Raw genomic sequence first — 17,932 nt, forward strand, 5'->3', positions numbered from 1 at the left:
TGTATTTTTATCATAATGTCATAAATATTATTATTATATCATCATCATCATCATCATTATTATCATCATCATCATTTTTTTACATTATATTGAAGGTTTGAGGCTCACAAAACATGAACCAATTTTCCAAACTTCCACACACACACAATTTAAATACTTTGTCTAAATAATTATAAAGTTGATCAAATTGGGAGCTAAATATCATTGAGATATTGAACTAGATTAGCTCACAGTTTGTTCACTTAATACATGACCTAACTGTACTGATGCTGGTTATTCTTATACAAGATTAAGCTGTGACTTTGATATACAGTTGGTTTGATACAACCGACAAAATGTAATTATTCCAAGTTGCTTTGGTCAAACGCATCTGCCAAATGCAATGTAATGAGAATACAAATTTAGGAAGCCAGAAAGTGGAATAGCTTTTTTTGGGCGGGATCACTGATCAGCCAAACTCACCGCCGGCAGATAACAGCAACAGGAAAAGTGGAAGCATCATCACAAGAGACTGGACCTCCGCAGACTGGGAAGGATCCAAGGAAAGTTCCCAAACTTAAATTGAGAAAACACAACTCTCCCTATGGCAACGTCATCAATATCAGCCTGTCAAGGGGGAAACCAATAGGGGACTTTGAGATGGGGAATGAAAAAATGTCATACATACTGTTTCTGGGAATGTGGGCAAGTGAGACAGGTGTGAATAGTGTAAACAGCAAACAGCGGGGGACAGGGAACGTGAAGATGTGTCCAATAATTCAAATTCAGTGAGAATTAAACATTGAGGGTTTCATCTCATGTATTGGGATCTCAGAAGAAATACCATCAGATTATACAAACACATTATGAAACAGGCAACAATACCGCACAAAAACAATTGAGTTGTTTGTAACAGAAAAAAAACAACATGTTCAGCCATACGTTTCAATATAATCAACATAGTTCAAGCCCAAGTCTGTGTTTGTCAACCTTGTTCACATGAGGGTCCTTCCATTTGATACACCGCAGGCTACAGACACAATTTGATAAGATTTTGTTTCTGGGACCTCAAACTGAGAAGATTGCTCAATATGATTTAGTTAAAACTTCTACACCTGTCTAGACTATATTTAGGGAGAAAACAGTGAAAATAGGATTTTGAAAAAAGTCACCATTGGACCTTCTCAAATGGTGAAGTTTAACTATGAGGTAAGTACCGGAGGTAAATTCAGGTAAGACTCATTTAGGAGGGTTTAAATGTATATTGAATACAACACAGACAATTAATTCTATATATAATTATAGAACCCAGAATCCCGATTGTGGCGCCGCCCCTTCCGGCACGAGCACCTCGTGTCAATTACGCACATTTTAGTATATTTTGTATTTTTAAGAGCTTATAGAGCATATTGTGCGTAATCACCGGGTGTCATGACATTTCACTGCATATATTTATGACCGTAAGTATGTGTATGTGACAAATAATCTCTTGAACTTGAACTTGAATGATTTTGCTGGGGACCCCCCTGGAACCTCTAGAAGGACCCCATGTTGAGAACCACTGCCTTAAATAATTCAAAATGTGTGAACAAACATGGGAGTTAGCTGACTGCGTATAGGTTTTCCTGGTTCTCGAGCAGATAATTCATGAGCTTAATCTTATCTTAGTTCATGGAAAGTTGGTGTAATCTGGGTGTAGTGGTCGTACTGTACACGCTGTACTAACAGAGGCAGAAAAGACTCTGATTAGTGACTCAGACTTTGTGTCTTTGCGATTTACACAGCAGCTATAGTGCAACCTCAAGTTTTGCTTGAACACACTTCGAGAAGACCTGTCCTGGTTTAGAATCGTGATTTAATCTTTTAAATACTGCAATACAAGTGTCAGAATCAGAGGTACAGTTTTCAATTGAAGTACAGTTTTCTCTAACACCCACATACCGACTGCTAAACATATCACGCGAAGGCCACTTTATCAACGGATTACACGTTGAAACACGCATTAAAGTAGATTATGATGCACCCAGACCCAGCATACATAAAGTACAACCAATAAATATTCCCTGTAAAAGTAAACATTGACTTGGTGTGTGTCGGTAACGCTGGTAAGGCATCGCCAAGATTCGAAGTCAAGCTCTGGGGTCGTATAAAAAAACAAAACAAAACAAAAAAAAATTACTGCCTTGGAGGACAGGGAAGGAAATTCGTTTAAATGTGCGGCGTTTATCCTCAGCCAGACACTGGACCATTTACCCCCGCGACGGCCACATCACACGGAAATACAACATCGTACAGTACAAGGCTTAACTTAAGGCAAAAGCTACACAGCAACCAATACATCCATTCAGAGGTTACTCAAATCCTTTTAGTAAATTGGTGTCTACTCCCGACGGGAAAGAGTCATAGCCAAATGTTTTCGGTTAAAGTGCAATTTCATTCAGCTGCCTGTGCTGCTTTGCTGCAGTACGACTCATTCCCTCTCACACACGCATACAATGCTCATACATAATGGCATTTTATTTATCTATTATCATATAATCACATCATTATTGTGTTTCACATAAAATACTTCATTCTACCAGGAAACATTTTTCCCAACGGATCAAACGTGCCCCTTGGATCCAAGGGATCCAGGATGCCTGTGGACTTTAACTTTACCCCGACGGGACCAAACTTTCCCTAATTCGGCCGCTTGCGGAGCGGGGTGCGGTCGTTCTGCTGGAAGATCTCTCGGATCCGTTCCACGCAGGTGTTCGAGGCGACCTCAGTCTCTCTGGAGAGCTGCGAGAGGCTCAGGAAGCCGTGGGGCAGGTCCTCGGCCACCGTCAGACTCACGGGCTGGCCCATGTTGCGCAGCTTCTTGGCGAACATGACGGAGTCGTCCAGCAAGGCATCCAGGGCAGAGGCCTGAGGGCGGAGGGAGGGGTGAGAGAATTTAGGACTGGTGCCCAAAGAGTGAGCCAGAAAATGAGCAGAGAGAAAGAACGTGCAAACTGATAAGTGAACATGTAGGCATGTTTATTTAAACATAATGAAAGTTCAATTGGAATGGAAAAAAAAAAAAACAACCACCCCAAAAATAAATAAAAATTCCTATTTTTGTAACGACGTTAAGAAATTACCTTTTAAAAATGGTTCCCCCATTTAAAACCTGGAAACAATTAACCGAAAGAAAAAACTTTAATCATAAAGAGGTGGCGGTAAGAGAAAAAAATAAAACGTAATCGATTAGAAACATTTTTTTTTTTAAATTTGAATCTATCTATCGTATGTTGACATCTTGCCCTCATTTTAAAGTCTGGAAACAATGTGGATTAACCTAAAAAACGCCAAAGTTATCCCCAAAACTATTGGCACATATATGCATGTAACATGTTTACAGTTATTGGGTGGTGGTTGGTGCATTTACATCTGTCTATAATTCCAGGAAAGTCTGTCTGTCTGTCTGCATGTCTGCCTGTCTGCATGTCTGTCTGCATGTCTGCCTGCCTGCATGTCTGTCTGTCTGTCTGCATGTCCTTCGATTATCTTGACAACCGTTCGTCCGATCTACTTCGCAGGTGGCGGGTGCACTGCCGGGGACCCAAGGACGTGCGGTGTCGAATTTGGTGCAACTTGGACGCGCGTAATATATACGTATGCAATAAACTTTGAATGAATAAACAAACAAACGGCGAGCCGCTCTGCGCAGCTGAGGGCGCTTTGTGACATCATCATCCAATATGCAAAGCGCGAGACGCACGAGAGGAGGCGCTGGAGGCGCGGGCCGGGCGCCGGGCGCGGCATCCAACGTCGCACGTGAGGGGAGGATGCCCCGCCTGGCAGTCCACATAAACACCACAAAATCATTCACTGAAGGAACCTGGCTGATCCCCCTGAAGTTCTAATTTGTCTATATTTTCACCATTTGGCGCCAACTCTTTTATTACAAAGTTGCCGTTACAATTTGTTGAACTGTGCCATTTTCAACGGGCACGCAGGACACAGGACTGAATAACTGACATTTTGTCAAACTGTGACTTTAAAATGTCTTACATTTAGAACGGGCATGCACCAGTGCACTTGAATAAGCTGATCGCCATCTGGTTAAAGCAATATTCCGAATATTGGAGCTGTCATGTAAACACCTTACCCCGATTATCTTCATTGTGGTTTAACTTGAAATAGGCGCAGGTACGACTAAATCAACGGACGTGGATTTCTCCTCAATCACTCCATTCATCGTGCAAGTAAACACCTGGACCGGGCTATGATCGGCGTATCCACTCTGCGCACTGTTTGACCCAGGAAGAATTGTTTGGGCAGCTAACAACGGATACCACGGCGACCGCTGGTAAACATTTGGGCCGGAAAGCGAGACTCCGGCAGTAGACGGTTGGTTTTTCCAGGACGATAACAATCTGTTTTTTTGGAGCTTAATCGGATTGGTACTGAATGTGTTACCGGTTGAGCATTCAATGAAACAAATTCCTTCCTTTCCTTTTCCAGTCTTGCCTTATTTTATAAAACTAACTTCACCCCTTGAACTCTTCTGGAGCCGTATGCTTTTTTATTTTGGCTTTGTGTACAATTGTTTCTAACACACAAAACGCCAGATGCTTTGGTTTCCTCCTCAGCTCAGCAATTACACCACAGAACCCTGTTTTTGTTGGTCTCAAAACAGGTCGTGGAGGAAGAGGAGCCCATAGGGGATCGTTTTATTTATCAAATGACAATATGCCTTCAATCGGAGTGGAGTCCTACAGTATATAAGGCAAAAGGTCTCAATTTGGCAAACATGAACTGCCCCCCGTCCCCCAGCTCCATATTCCCTCTCTTACCACTATGTGTATGGGTGGAAGGCCTCTCAGCAGCTCATTCGGCGCCAGGAGCGGTGATACAAAGGGGTTCTTGATGATGGGGCAGGCCGTCGAGTGGACGAAAGCCAGACACTGGGAGCGCAGCGGCTCAAAGCCCTCTGGGTAATCCCTGGGCCCCGTAGTGTTTGTCGAAGAGTTATGGGGTCTGTGGATCTCGCTGCCCGGCCGCAGCCTCGCTGGGCCCGTGAAGCGTGTGGGGTCGAGGAAAGACTGGAGCCAGTTGGAGGCTCCCTGGGTGAGGTCGCTGAGCAGCAGGGCGGTGTCCCGACCCAGGGCGCTGAGGGAGCCGGAGCTGACCGAGCGCTGCACCGTCTGGGAGTTTGTACCTGGGAGGGTTATAAAAAAATAAAATAAAATAAAATAAAATAACAAAAGGACGAGAGGAGCAGGAATGATTGAGCAGTTTAGGGGAAAAGGAACGACACAGGACAGAGCCGCTCCCGTCGACATACCTGCGTAGGCGCTGAGGCACTTGGCGAGAACCCCCAGGGGCAGCAGCGGGTCGATGAGCGTGAGCAGGCGTGAGGGCGAGGCGTCGGTGGTGAGCAGGGTGGCGGGGTAGGCGGCCATGATGCCGTCGGGAACACGGATCCCGTTGGTGAGGGCCTTCATGGACACGGTGATGCAAAGGTTTCCCCCTGCGCTGTCCCCGGCCAGACAGATCTTCTCAGCCGTGGAACCTTTGGGGATAGAGACAGGGTTGGTGTTACAGCAATACGTACGTCCATTGAATAGCACCAATGTCACGGATTATCTAATTGGAATGCGTAGAGACTCACGAGTTACTGTAAATGTCAAAGTGGGAAGCCATGCGTTGTCCACACTCACCCAGGAGGTGGCAGTTGTTCAGGGCCCAGCAGTAGGCGTAGAAGCATTCCTCCAGCGCTCTGGGGAACGGAGCTTCCGGGGACAGGGAGTAGTCCACGGACAGGATGGGGACTCTCAAGTCTTTGGACCAGCTTCTGAGATAATACTAAAAGGCAAAGTAAAGTGGGACAGTTCTGAGTCAAATTTTAATTTTTTTTTTGGAAAGTTCTAATAACATGGAGAGAAACCACTTTAATGAACCAATTGATTCAATTTGAAAAGGTGGAAGCACCATTGCTTTAACAAATACAAAATTATCTAACTCTTAGAACAATAAATGCTACCGGGATCAGGACATTATTTTAAGGTAGGTTTCTCACCTTATCGTTTGAATTGCGCTGAATATTCAGACCTACAACTGCTATGCAACTTGACATTACATCACTCTCAAAAGAAGATGGTGAATAATTAGCTATACCTCACCTCATGGGATTTGGAGGTCTGAGCCACAAAACCGCCACCATGGAAGTGGATGATTAGCCAGGGGGAGGGAGGCAGCCTCTGCGGCCACGGGATGGAGGTCATAGAGATGGGGGGCGGCTCGGTACGCGATAAGGCCAGCAACTCCTGGCTGTCCTATATAGAAGGAAAAGGGGTAAAAATATGTAAAGGTATATATTAAAAATAAAAAGTTTGCAGATTTTGATCTACTGTAGGTCAATAAGTGGAGCTGAGAAATTTGATTTTTGTCCTTGCTTAAAAGCATTAACAGTGTATGAAGGGCCCCCACCTGTCCCTCTCTGAACTCGTAGGATATGAGCCGCATGTGGACGGGCCCCGGGCCCCAGTGGGCCAGCGGAGCCGACACCGTGGTGAACAGAGTGGGGTCGGAGGCCAGAGGCAGACGTAGCGGAATGGGAGGAACCGTCAGGGTGAAGTTGATCTGCACCGGGTTGGAGGCGATTCTGCTGAATCCCTGAGGGGGAAGGGAAGCGGGGGGGGAGAGGTAACCGATGGCTGAAGAAACGCAGCAGAATGAGCGGAAAATATAGATCAACACTGACCACAGTAAGAGAATAACGAAAGGATAATAAAGGAAAGTACTAGGAATACAATTATCACACGGAAATTAATGTGATTTTCAAGCACTTTTCAATGTGCAAAATGAAACTTTTTCCCAGCACCTCTATGCTACATTACAATTTATTCTAATTTAAATTAATCATTTTATGTAACCTGTTGCCTGGTATCTTGCACGTATCTTGCATAAGGTTATTCAATAGACATTACACACTGTAATTATCCGTTCTCTCACTATTTAATTGCACTAAAAAAAATTCTTATTATTACGGTTATTTCCGAGTCGTATATTGCAAATTTCAAGCAAACTATTCAGCAGCATTCATGAGAAAGCAGTTGAAATGGATCTGGGCCCTGCCTACTGTTATAAAGCCAGACTCTGTGAGGTTCCAGAAAGACTTCCAGAACTGCAAGTCCAAGTTCTGGGTGATGCGCTCAAACTCTGCTCCTCGCAGCTCTGGGTCAATAACGTATTTCCCTGATGTGAGGAGGGAGAGGGCTGCCATGCCTTGAAACAAACGTTGAAAAAAAGAAAAAGGAAAAAAATAAATAAATAAATACTACTACTACTACTACTAATAATAATAATATAATAAAACAGAAGAAAAAAAACATAGTAGGACAAGAACACAACGGTACAGAATTTTTAACTCAAACTCACTTCCCTCTTGTGTTATTGGGGGTTCACACATTTAGATAAGTCAAAGGAAAAGAACCGATCCCGAAATAAATATTAAAGACCACCTCTGGACAATTTCACATCCTGATTTTACACCTAAAACTGTCTCCTTGCGGAAAACGGGAACGAGATTAGTAATGGAACATCACACATTAGCAACACCATGGCAACCAATCATAAATAAAGCAGACTATGGTTAACAACACTAGGATAGTAGCTAACGGCACCAATGGAGCAGTGCAATACATAAAATCATGCAGATATGGGTCAGCAGCTTCAGTTAATGTTCACATCAACCATCATGATGGGAAAAAATGATCTCAAGTGTTTTCGACTGTTGCATGATTGTTGGTGCCAGACGGGCTGGTTTGACTATTTCTGTAACTGTTGATCTGCTGGGATTTTCATGCACAACAGTCACTAGAGTTTACTCAGAATGGTGCGCAAAAAATAATAAATAAATAAATAAAATAAAAATACATCCACTGAGTGGCAGTTCTGCGGACGGAAACGCCTTGTTGATGAGAGAGGTCACCGTAGAATGGCCAGACTGGTTGGAGCTGACAGAAAGACTACAGTAACTCAGATAACCACTCTGTACAACTGCAGTGAGCAGAGAAACATCTCAGAATGTACAATATGTCCAACCTTTAGGCGGATGTGCTACAACAGAAGAAGACCACGTCAGGCAACAACAGCAGAAGACCATGTCGGGTTCCACATCTGTCAGCCAAGAACAGATAGCTGAGGCTGCAGTGGGCACAGGCTCACCAAAACTGGACAGTTGAAGACTGTAAATACGTAGCCTGGTCTGATGAATCTCCATTTCTGCTGAGGGTCACAGATGGCGGGGTCAGAATTTGGCACTATTGAATCCATGGACCCCACCTGCCTTGTGTCAACAGCCCAGGCTGGTGGAGGTGCTGTCATGGTGTGGGGATTTTTTTTTCTTCTTGGCACACGTTGAGCCAGTCAATACTAATAAATCATGGCTTGAATGCCACAGCCTATTTGAGTATTGTTGCTGACCGCGTACGTCCCTTCATGGCCACAGTTTACCATCTTCTATCGGCGACTTCCAGCACGATAATGAGCCCGGTCACAAAGCAAAAGTTGCCTCAAACTGGTTTCCTGAACATGACAATGAGTTCAACGTTCTTCAGTGTGCTTCCCAGTCGCAGATCTGAATCCAATATAACACCTTTGGGATGTGATACAATGGGAGACTCACAGCCTCAATGTGCAGCCGACAAATCTGCAGGAATTGCTTGATGCAATCATGTCAACATGGACCAGAATCTGAACGGATGCAACTGTACACGGTATGTTATCGAGCCGTTCTGTGCCTCCCCTACTGTTTGATACGCACACATGAACCGTGGTGTTATGATATCACGGTAGCAGTCATAAGAAGTGCATGACTTCATACTGAATCCACTGTTTGAGCTCCATGTCAGCTGTTTTTGCACGAGGGGTCTATTTTTATTTTTTTTTTCAACTGCGCGGAGCCACGCCAGCCCTTCAATAGAAACAGGAGATAAAAGTACATAGAAATGTTTTTGCAAAGAGTGCAATCAATCAAGGTGTCCTGTCGGTAAAAAAAACCCACTGGGGTGGAAGTGTCGCTTTTTAATTACAAACTTCTCTTTGGACACTCGCTTCCACTTGCACCAGGCGTACGCCTCACTTCCCTTTCTTCTCTCCTTCTACACTCTGACTCTCCGCAGGGACCCCGCCCCCTAGACACCGGGGCCAAATATCCACTATCCTGGACACCTCGCCCTCAATCAGATTAACTTATGCAAACTATAACCATCCACCAATGAACTCAACCCCCGTCTCCCCCCTCCCACCCAGTCAAACACACAGAGTGCACGGCAGAATAATATAAAAACATTTTTTACACCTTTTAACCTTACCTTTACCTTACTTTTTTTCTAAAAGTCACCGTAAACAGTTACCGTGGTAACGGTAGCTTACAGTGAGGGGTGGGCCATCAAAGATTTATGTCCAGTCATTTAGCAGGGTTCCTGACCAAATTCTTAAAAGTGACTGGTGAGTGAGCGGTTTCCAGTGGTTGGAACTTTTCAGCAGATCACATTAAACTCTGTCCCACCAAAACTCTAAACAAAACTCGCATGCCCATCAGGCCCTATAGGTGATGATCACCTACAATGATACGAGCCTGATATAGTGAACCCAACTCAATTTAAATGCATTTCAAGGACACAAAATGGCGCATTAAACCATTTAGATAGGAGGCAGTACAGCATCCATCAACAAACAGTTTTGGTCATCAGCCAATTCATAATTACACAAATATCTCCCTTACAGTTTTCTCACAAAGTGGACTTTGGATTCAAAAGAAAGGAGACAAACCTATGCCAGACTGCTGCTTCCCATAGGTTTCTCCGTAGGAAACCATACTGATGACGACGGTCTGGAGAAACGGACGCAGGGTTGGCGAGAACTGCCAGAGAAACAACAAGGAACAAAAATGTTAATCCAAAACTGGTTGGAAAGGTGTGACACCAATTGACATAACAACCATGCAAATTCAAAGGGTGAATGGACCGTTGGTAACCTCAGAACTTATTATTAAGAGTTGAACTATCTGTTTAGGTCTTGACCGCACATGTTACACAGGATGGATTAAAAGACGCGGCCGTTGACGACGGACCCCGACGGCACCGACCGACCTGGAAGCCCAGGCAGCGTCCGTAGAAGCAGGCCTTGTGCATGGAGGTGTACTCCTGCACGAAGCGCCGGCTCAGCTCTCCGTCCTGCAGCGCGTACAGCTCCCCGTGGCCGTTGTCGTGCAGCAGCTTCTGAGCGAGGTAGAGCAGCGCCCGCAGCTGGCACAGGGCGCTGCAGTACGCCTCCATCTCCGACGCGTTGTGGTCGGCCCGGAAGAAGGCGCCGTGGCAGTTGGAGGCGATGTACCGCCCCTTGCTGATGATGTGCAGAAGGCAGGACAGCAGGACCTGTTTTTTCGTCGGCAGAGAGATGAATGAAAAAACAAAAAAAAAAGAGAGACAAAAGTGGAGCGAAAAGGGAAAGTGAAATCAATTTAATGTAGTTGATTGGATCAGATTTATGGCTTGAGCTGGGTTACCCGAGACAAACGGTGATGTGAATAAAATAAAGACCCTCCACCCTTCCTTCTTTTACGCGCGCGCACACACAGACACACACACACACACACACAGACACACACAGACACACACTATAATAGGTACACCTTGCTAGTACCCGGTTGGACCCTTTTGCCTTCAGAACGGCCTTAATTCTTTGTGACATAGAATCAACAAGGTGTTGGAAACATTCCTCAGAGATTTTGGTCCAAATTGACATGATAGCATCACGCAGTTGCTGCAGATTTGTCGGCTGCACATCCATGATGCGACTCTCCCGTTCCACCACATCCCAAAGGTGCTCTATTGGATTGAGATGTGGTGACTGTGGAGGCCATTGGAGTACAGTGAACTCATTGTCATGTTCAAGAAACCAGTTTGTGATGATTTGAGCTTTGTGACATGGTGCATTATCCTGCTGGAAGTCGCCATCAGAAGATGGGTACACAGTGCTCATAAAGGAATGGACATGGCCAGCAACAACACTCAGGTATGCTGTGGCCTTTAAACCATGCTCAATTGGTACTAAGGGGCCCAAAGTGTGCCAAGAAAATATCCCCCACACCATTACACCACCACCTTCCTGAACCCTTGATACAAGGCAGGATGGGTCCATGCTTTCATGTTGTTAATGCCAAATTCTGACCCTACCATCTGAACGTCGCAGCTGATATCGAGACTCATCAGACGAGGCAACGTTTTTCCAGTCTTCTATTGTCCATTTTTGGTGAGCCTGTGCGAACTGTAGCCTCAGTTTCCTGTTCTTAGCTGACAGGAGTGGCACCCGGTGTGGTCTTCTGCTGCTGTAGCCCATCTGCTTCAAGGTTCAACGTGTTGTGCGTTCAGAGATGGTATTCTGCATACCATGGTTGTAACAAGTGGTTATTTGAGTTACTGTTGCCTTTCTATCGCCTCGAACCAGTCTGCCCATTCTCCTCTGACCTCTGACATCAACAAGACATTTTCGCCCACACAACTGCCGCTCACTGGATATTTTCTCTTTTTCGGACCATTCTCTGTAAACCCTAAAGATGGCTGTGCGTGAAAATCCCAGTAGGTCAGCAGTTTCTGAAATACTCAGACCAGCCCGTCTGACACCAACAACCATGCCACGTTCAAAGTCACTTAAATCGCCTTTCTTCTGGGTTTGAACTTCAGCAAGTCATCCTCACCATGTCTACATGCCTCAATGCAATGAATTACTGCCATGTGATTGGCTGATTAGCTATTTGTGTTAACAAGCAATTGAATAGGCGTACCTAATAAAGTGTCGGGTGAGTGCGTGCGTGTGTGTGTGTGTGTGTATATATATATATATTGTTGGATGTAGTATAGCGCACAAAATGGCGGCTGATAGAAATGACAGGGCATTTTACTTAAAATGGCGCCCAACATAGAAAATGTCTCTTTATGACATCTCTCATCCAAATAGCCTTTATGACGACTTGCCAAATAGCCTTTATGACGACTGGCCTAGGAGGAACTATATAGGAGCGCGTCAAAAAAGACTCTCTCTCTCTCTCTCTCTCTCGGTCGCTCTTGCTTTGGGCTCGTCTCCTGGTCTTTGTCATTGTGCCAATAAAGGATCCATTATGCATCGCATCCGTCTCCATCTGAAGAATCTCCCGACATCAACCAACCTGGGAGGGATCGGTTTCCCAGATCCCAACAGTTTTGGGGGCTCGTCCGGGATTGAACCCGGGACCTCTCGCGTTATATATATATATTTTTTTTTATATTTCATTTTATTCTATATATTTTTATCTTATTCTATAAGTATTCAACTTACTGTATTACGTTTTAGGAGTCAGTGAGTTGGTCCATTAGAAAGGAATTTTTCACTTATTCTTTTCCTAGGACATATTGTGTGCCATCACCGCATATATGTATGAAAGTATGTATATGTATGTGACAAATAAAAATCTTGAATCTTTAATATATATATATATATATATATATATATATATATATATATATATATATATATATATATACACACACACACACACACACAAATTTTTTTATTTTTATTTTATTGAATATTACCAACTTTTTAGATTTTAGATTTTTATTATCTCCTGTTATTTTTATATGAGCTACTGTAACACTGTATCTATTTCGGCAATCGCAAAACAGGAAACGACATTGAGAAGCTGTACATTTCCAAGGAACACAAACTTGAAGCCAGCCTGTATGGTAATATAATACCAAAATGGACTACAATGCAATACAGTGTGTAAAAGCAGAACAAACAGCCACACCCTTTTATACATATCAACGTGTGTACATAGAGTATCCATTCAGTGCGGTTATCAAGTCATTACCTTGACAAGGGTGCGGTAGCCGTTTCCAGGCGTTTGCTCGTCCAAGTCATAGTGATGGTAGACCAAGGTTAACCCGGAAACCACTGGGAGCAAAGCTCTGCCGTGTCCTTGGATCTGTGTGATCGCCGTCACCAGGCGGCTGGCGACATCACCGTACGGCAGGTCCGAATGCCCACACAGAGTGGCGATATTCTCCTCACACACGGCTTCCAAAGCTGCGAATACAGCCTTGAAATCCATGGCTGAGGACGGGGAGGAGGGAGAAAAAAAAAAGTTATCCTTGTAGCACTCAACCGCTTTCTGATTCCACCACGCTATCTTTGACCCCGGGTCCGCCAGTCACAAAAACATGCGATGACTGTATTCCTCACCGCGGACCACTCACAGGAGTGTAAACACACTCATGACAACACAACACAACGTGAGCTCATCACCCCATGCCGCAAATCTCGCTCCTTCTCTGATAAACTCGTTATCTGCATGTTCAAGGGTTAGCATTCAAGGGAAGTCACAGGATTTTTATTTTGAAACTAGGTTACATGGCACATTAAGTGTTCTAGGTCACATATTATGAAAAACTCTCGTTTTCAGTGCTTGTGCACAAACATTTGGGTCTCTGATGAACCTACTAACACACAAACTGTGAAATAAGACAACCCTGTCACTTTTTCGTTTGTTTTATTTTCCCCAGCCAGTGTGCATTACAAGACCAGGATAAAACAGACAGAAGCTTTAAAAACTGCACTGGGACAGCATTTCAATGAGGAATTATAAATAAGAGGAATCATAAATATATTTTTATATGTGTGAATCGGAAGCGGACACAGCTATCGGCGTGTCCCGATCGTCGACAGCCATGCCCCCGTTCATATTCTCATTCAACAGCCGAATCCGATTTCAAGTGACAAAATTCAGAATCCGATTTCAAGTGACAAAATTCAGAGTCGGGTAGAGCCTTAAAAATATTGAACCATAATCGGACATACACAAAAATAAATCCCCCATATGTTTAATGGACTGTCCCTCGGAAGCGGGAGCGGACTCAGAGGAGCAACTGAAAAGTCTCTCCGGAAGTCCATGAACACAGAATGGAAGACAAGCGATGATAACTTAGCAATGATTATTGTGTTTATTCTTCATATTCACAAAAAAACCCCCAACACAATAAATAAATAAATATACACACACACACACACACACACACACACACACACACACACACACACACACACACACACACACACACACACACACACACACACACACACACACACACACACACACACACACACACACACACACTATATAAAATGTGTTGATGACAGTAATGAGCTCAATACCACAGTGACCTCACAAAACAGCAGTAATACGGTTATCGTCACAGCCCTACCTACTGTAACGCTAATAACTGAGGTAATATATTAGATGTAATTTTCTTCAAAGTTACTGGCGTTACTTGCTGCATGATCGACAATAACGCTTACGATATTGCTTTGTAAGTTGAATGTCTGTAAGATGAACTCCAATTAATCAACACTCAGGAGAGTAAAATGGTAGAATGGCTGGTGTTGTCCCAGAGTGTTTCTTGCTGCTCATTTTATAGAGATTCAGTTTACGGACATGCCATGAATCATGTTTTCATGGAGGGTAAATGTTCACCGTAACCATGGTATCAAGGAGGCAGGGCCAGAAAGCCATAACCAGCCACAACCAATATTGGTATTAGTAGCTCCCCCTCGTGCTGCCAGAACAGCTCTGATCCATCGAGGCATGGACTCCACAAGAGCTCTGAAGGTGTCCTGTGGTATTTGGCACCAAGACGTTAGCAGCAGATCCTTTAAGTCCCTGAAGTTGTGAGGTGGGGACCACATGATTCAGGCTTGTTGTTCCAGCACATCCCACAGATGCTCCATCGGATCGGACCCTAACCCCGCCCATCCGCATGATGTCGGAAAAAAAAGGGATTCATCAGACCAGGCCACCTTCTTCCATTGCTCCATGCTCCAGTTCTGATGCTCACGTGTCCATTGTAGGAGCTTTCAGCGGTGGACAGGGGTCAACATGGACACTCTGACTGCTCTGCAGCTACACAGCCCCATTCACAGCAAGCTGTGATGCACTGTGTGTTCTGACACCTTTCTATCATAGCAGCAATAACCTTTTTTAACTAATTTGTGCGACAGTAGCTCTTCTGTGGGATCGAACCAGACGGGCTAGACGTCGCTCCCCACGTGCATCAATGAGCCTTGGGCGCCCATGACCCTGTCGCCTGTTTACCGGTTGTCCTACCACCACTTTTGGAAGGAAATAACCACTGCATGCCGGGAACACCCCACAAGACCTGCCCTTTTGGAGATGCTCTGACCCAGTCGCCCAGCCATTATAATTTGGCCCCTGTCAAGGGCGTTTTCACACCGCAGGAACTTTTTCATAGTTCTAAAACTTTTTGGAGGAACCCTCCCTTTTCTTGTGTCCGCACTGCAGGAACTAGGAATGATCGGTACTTCTTAGAACTCCATTTTGAGGGACATTTTTAGCTCCTACTCCAGGGCAGGGACTAACCGGAATAAGAGAAACCCTACGTGACGTAAGTGCACAGTGATTGGGCCCAAAGGAAGTCCACGGTCCCTTGCCCCTCGGCACACTGAGGACAGTCCGCCTGGTCGATTCTCATCACATCACTCTGGGTGGGAACCAGCCCACATACACTCAGCGGTAATAAACAAAAATAACAACTACCGAAAAACCAATAAAAACAGTATTTTTATTGTAGATGTATTTATTTAATTTACTTTATTTTACCGACATGAATTGATGTAATTAACGTGCGCCCCGCCCCGTAATCCCTGTGCGGTGTCCCGATGCCTTACGACGGCCAGAACTAACTAATATGAGTGAAGATCCAGCAGCTGGATTGTTTATTTCTCGCCTCAAACTTGCTCCGAAACTCATTTTGGTGAACTGACGAGATGAACTCAGTCAAAGTTACAGAGTAAATACAACACGGAACTCAGTCTGAAAACCCCGTTGGAGGACGTCACTTCACCGTCACTTCACAGTTCCAGCGCAGTGCCAACGCAACCATAAAAAAAAGCCCTCGAGGGTTTCTGGTTCTCGGGGGACCTCCCCAGTTCCTAGTTCCCCCTCAGGGAGTCCCCAGAACTGCTCTGTGCGGAAACGCCTAAAGTGGCTCAGATCCTTACGCTTGCCCATTTTTTCCCGCTTCCAACACATCAACTGCAAGAACTGACTGTTCACTTGCTGCCCAGTACATCCCACCCCTTGACAGTGACATTGGAGCCGGATGAGCAATGTTATTCATTTCACCTGTCAGTGTTTTAATGTTGTGGCTGATCGCTGTAATGTCAACAGCAGCTGAAAGCACACCTATAGCCCTGGGCAGAACCAATGAAATCAGGACACTGGGTGACAGCACCGTTCACAAAAAATATATTTATATTTAAAATATCACTTCTTTTTTTTTGTCCAAAACGTTATCCAAAACAGTGCCCGTTTATGGTATAATCTTAGGTCTACTACATCGATCCAGTCTAGGGCTTCCAAAACATTTTGGAAGACTAGCCGCCCCCCCCAAAAAAAGAGAAATATACAGGATTTCATCAACCTCTAATATAAACAGCGGTGGTTTAACGTTACACAAACTGACGCCATAATAGAAAGAAAAATCTCACAAACAAAAACACACACAGCACAAAAAGTGGAGTTGATATAACATATGGCGGGGGTGACAAATATATAAAGCAACAGAAACACAAAACAATACTTTTGCTGATGACGCCTGCGAGTCGCTCCACCAACCCAGTCGGGGACCGCGGGCCCCGGTTTGGGAAACCCCTCATCTACGCTACCAGGTCAACAAAACGAACAGACCTGTAGCTTAAATGGGATAAACGGACAGTTTCTGGGGGCTTGGCCTCCAAACACCGACTGTTATCGTACCAAAAAAAAAAAAAAAAGTGTTTTTAATGAGGCGAGCGAGGGAGCGGCGAGAGGCGAACACGCGAATTCCGACGGGGTCCGCAACTGCGGTCACGGCAACTGCGCAACTGGAAGAGCGAGGACGCGCGAGTGGGCACCGTGTCGCAGCGCGTCGACCCACGCGACGGGACGAGCTCCTAAAGAACACACTCACACCCACACACACACACACACACACACACACGCGTGGAAAGGGTGATACTGAGTGGAAAGGGAAACGTCCCGTTCGGGGTTCTACTCACCGGCTCAATCCAGCTCCATGTCTGACACACACACACAGTCGCTGGGTGGGTTAAACCTTAAAGGAACAGGACACATTGTGTGTGTGTGTGTGTGTGTGTGTGTGTGTGTGTGTGTGTGTGTGTGTGTGTGTGTGTGTGTGTGTGTGTGTGTGTGTGTGTGTGCGCTGTACATAATGGAAGCTTAAAAAATAAAATAAAATAAAATAAAAAAGCAAACCCTACAAAGTCACGAGCTGGTTTCTCTGACCTTCCGTCCGTGGCATTTGGAAAAAGGCTCGGATGTGCTGAATGGGTTTCTATGTACCCGACTTTACGGAGAGTTCAGTCGCCTTTGATGCCGTGGTAAAGGTGCGGTGTGTGGAATTCCGTGGCATCTAGCGGTGAAGCCCCCCCCCTCCCATCCCCTCCCGCGGCGGCCTCCGTGGACCTCGCGAAAATAAAAAAAAAAACGCGAAAGGCCCGGTGTTTGGCTTGTCCGTTCTGGGCTACTGTAGAAACATGGCGGCGCAATATGGCGGCCTCCGTTAAGCGCACCCGCTCCCCAGGTAGATCGCGGCACATTAAGGCGACAAAAACACCACGACTCTTATTGTCATGGGATCATACGCTATTGAATACATGCTTATGAATATTTAATTCCATTTCTGTCGAGGCCATTTCCTAAATTCTACACACTGCACCTTTAATAACACAGTTTAAAGGAATTTCCTATTATTACACAATATTATTATACTATTATTATTATTATTATAGGATTTTATTACTATTTTTTTGTTTTGTTGTAACTTGCTATTCGTGATGGTTTGGCAACATTGTCTATTTCTCTGTA

At 44.8% G+C, this 17,932-nt stretch overlaps 1 protein-coding gene across 1 annotated transcript; it reads right to left on the reverse strand.

Moving 5' to 3' along the window:
* Positions 1 to 1,466: 1,466 nt before the first annotated feature.
* Positions 1,467 to 17,138, reverse strand: lipea (lipase, hormone-sensitive a). Its single transcript, XM_079998915.1, has 11 exons — positions 17,104 to 17,138; positions 12,863 to 13,104; positions 10,104 to 10,388; positions 9,784 to 9,874; positions 7,088 to 7,233; positions 6,436 to 6,621; positions 6,129 to 6,281; positions 5,667 to 5,811; positions 5,291 to 5,518; positions 4,800 to 5,164; positions 1,467 to 2,886 (listed from the first exon to the last, which is right to left on the reverse strand). The coding sequence occupies exons 2-11, from the start codon at positions 13,100 to 13,102 to the stop codon at positions 2,659 to 2,661; spliced, it is 2,067 nt and encodes a 688-aa protein (XP_079855041.1). The 5' UTR covers positions 13,103 to 13,104; positions 17,104 to 17,138; the 3' UTR covers positions 1,467 to 2,658.
* Positions 17,139 to 17,932: the final 794 nt, after the last annotated feature.

The sequence above is a fragment of the Zeus faber genome (genome assembly GCF_960531495.2).
Source record: "Zeus faber genome assembly, chromosome: 1".
Lineage (NCBI taxonomy): Eukaryota > Metazoa > Chordata > Actinopteri > Zeiformes > Zeidae > Zeus > Zeus faber.

What these genes read in the sequence shown, in the direction of transcription:
- lipea (XM_079998915.1), bottom strand. Translation starts at nt 13,102, where the DNA reads ATGGATTTCAAGGCTGTATTCGCAGCTTTGGAAGCCGTGTGTGAGGAG. An exon ending in GAAGCAGCAGTCTGGCATAG is followed by an intron (nt 7,234 to 9,783) that starts GTTTGTCTCCTT and finishes GTTTGTTTCAAG; the next exon opens with GCATGGCAGCCCTCTCCCTC. An exon ending in CAGAGTCTGGCTTTATAACA is followed by an intron (nt 6,622 to 7,087) that starts GTAGGCAGGGCC and finishes CTTCCCCCTCAG; the next exon opens with GGATTCAGCAGAATCGCCTC.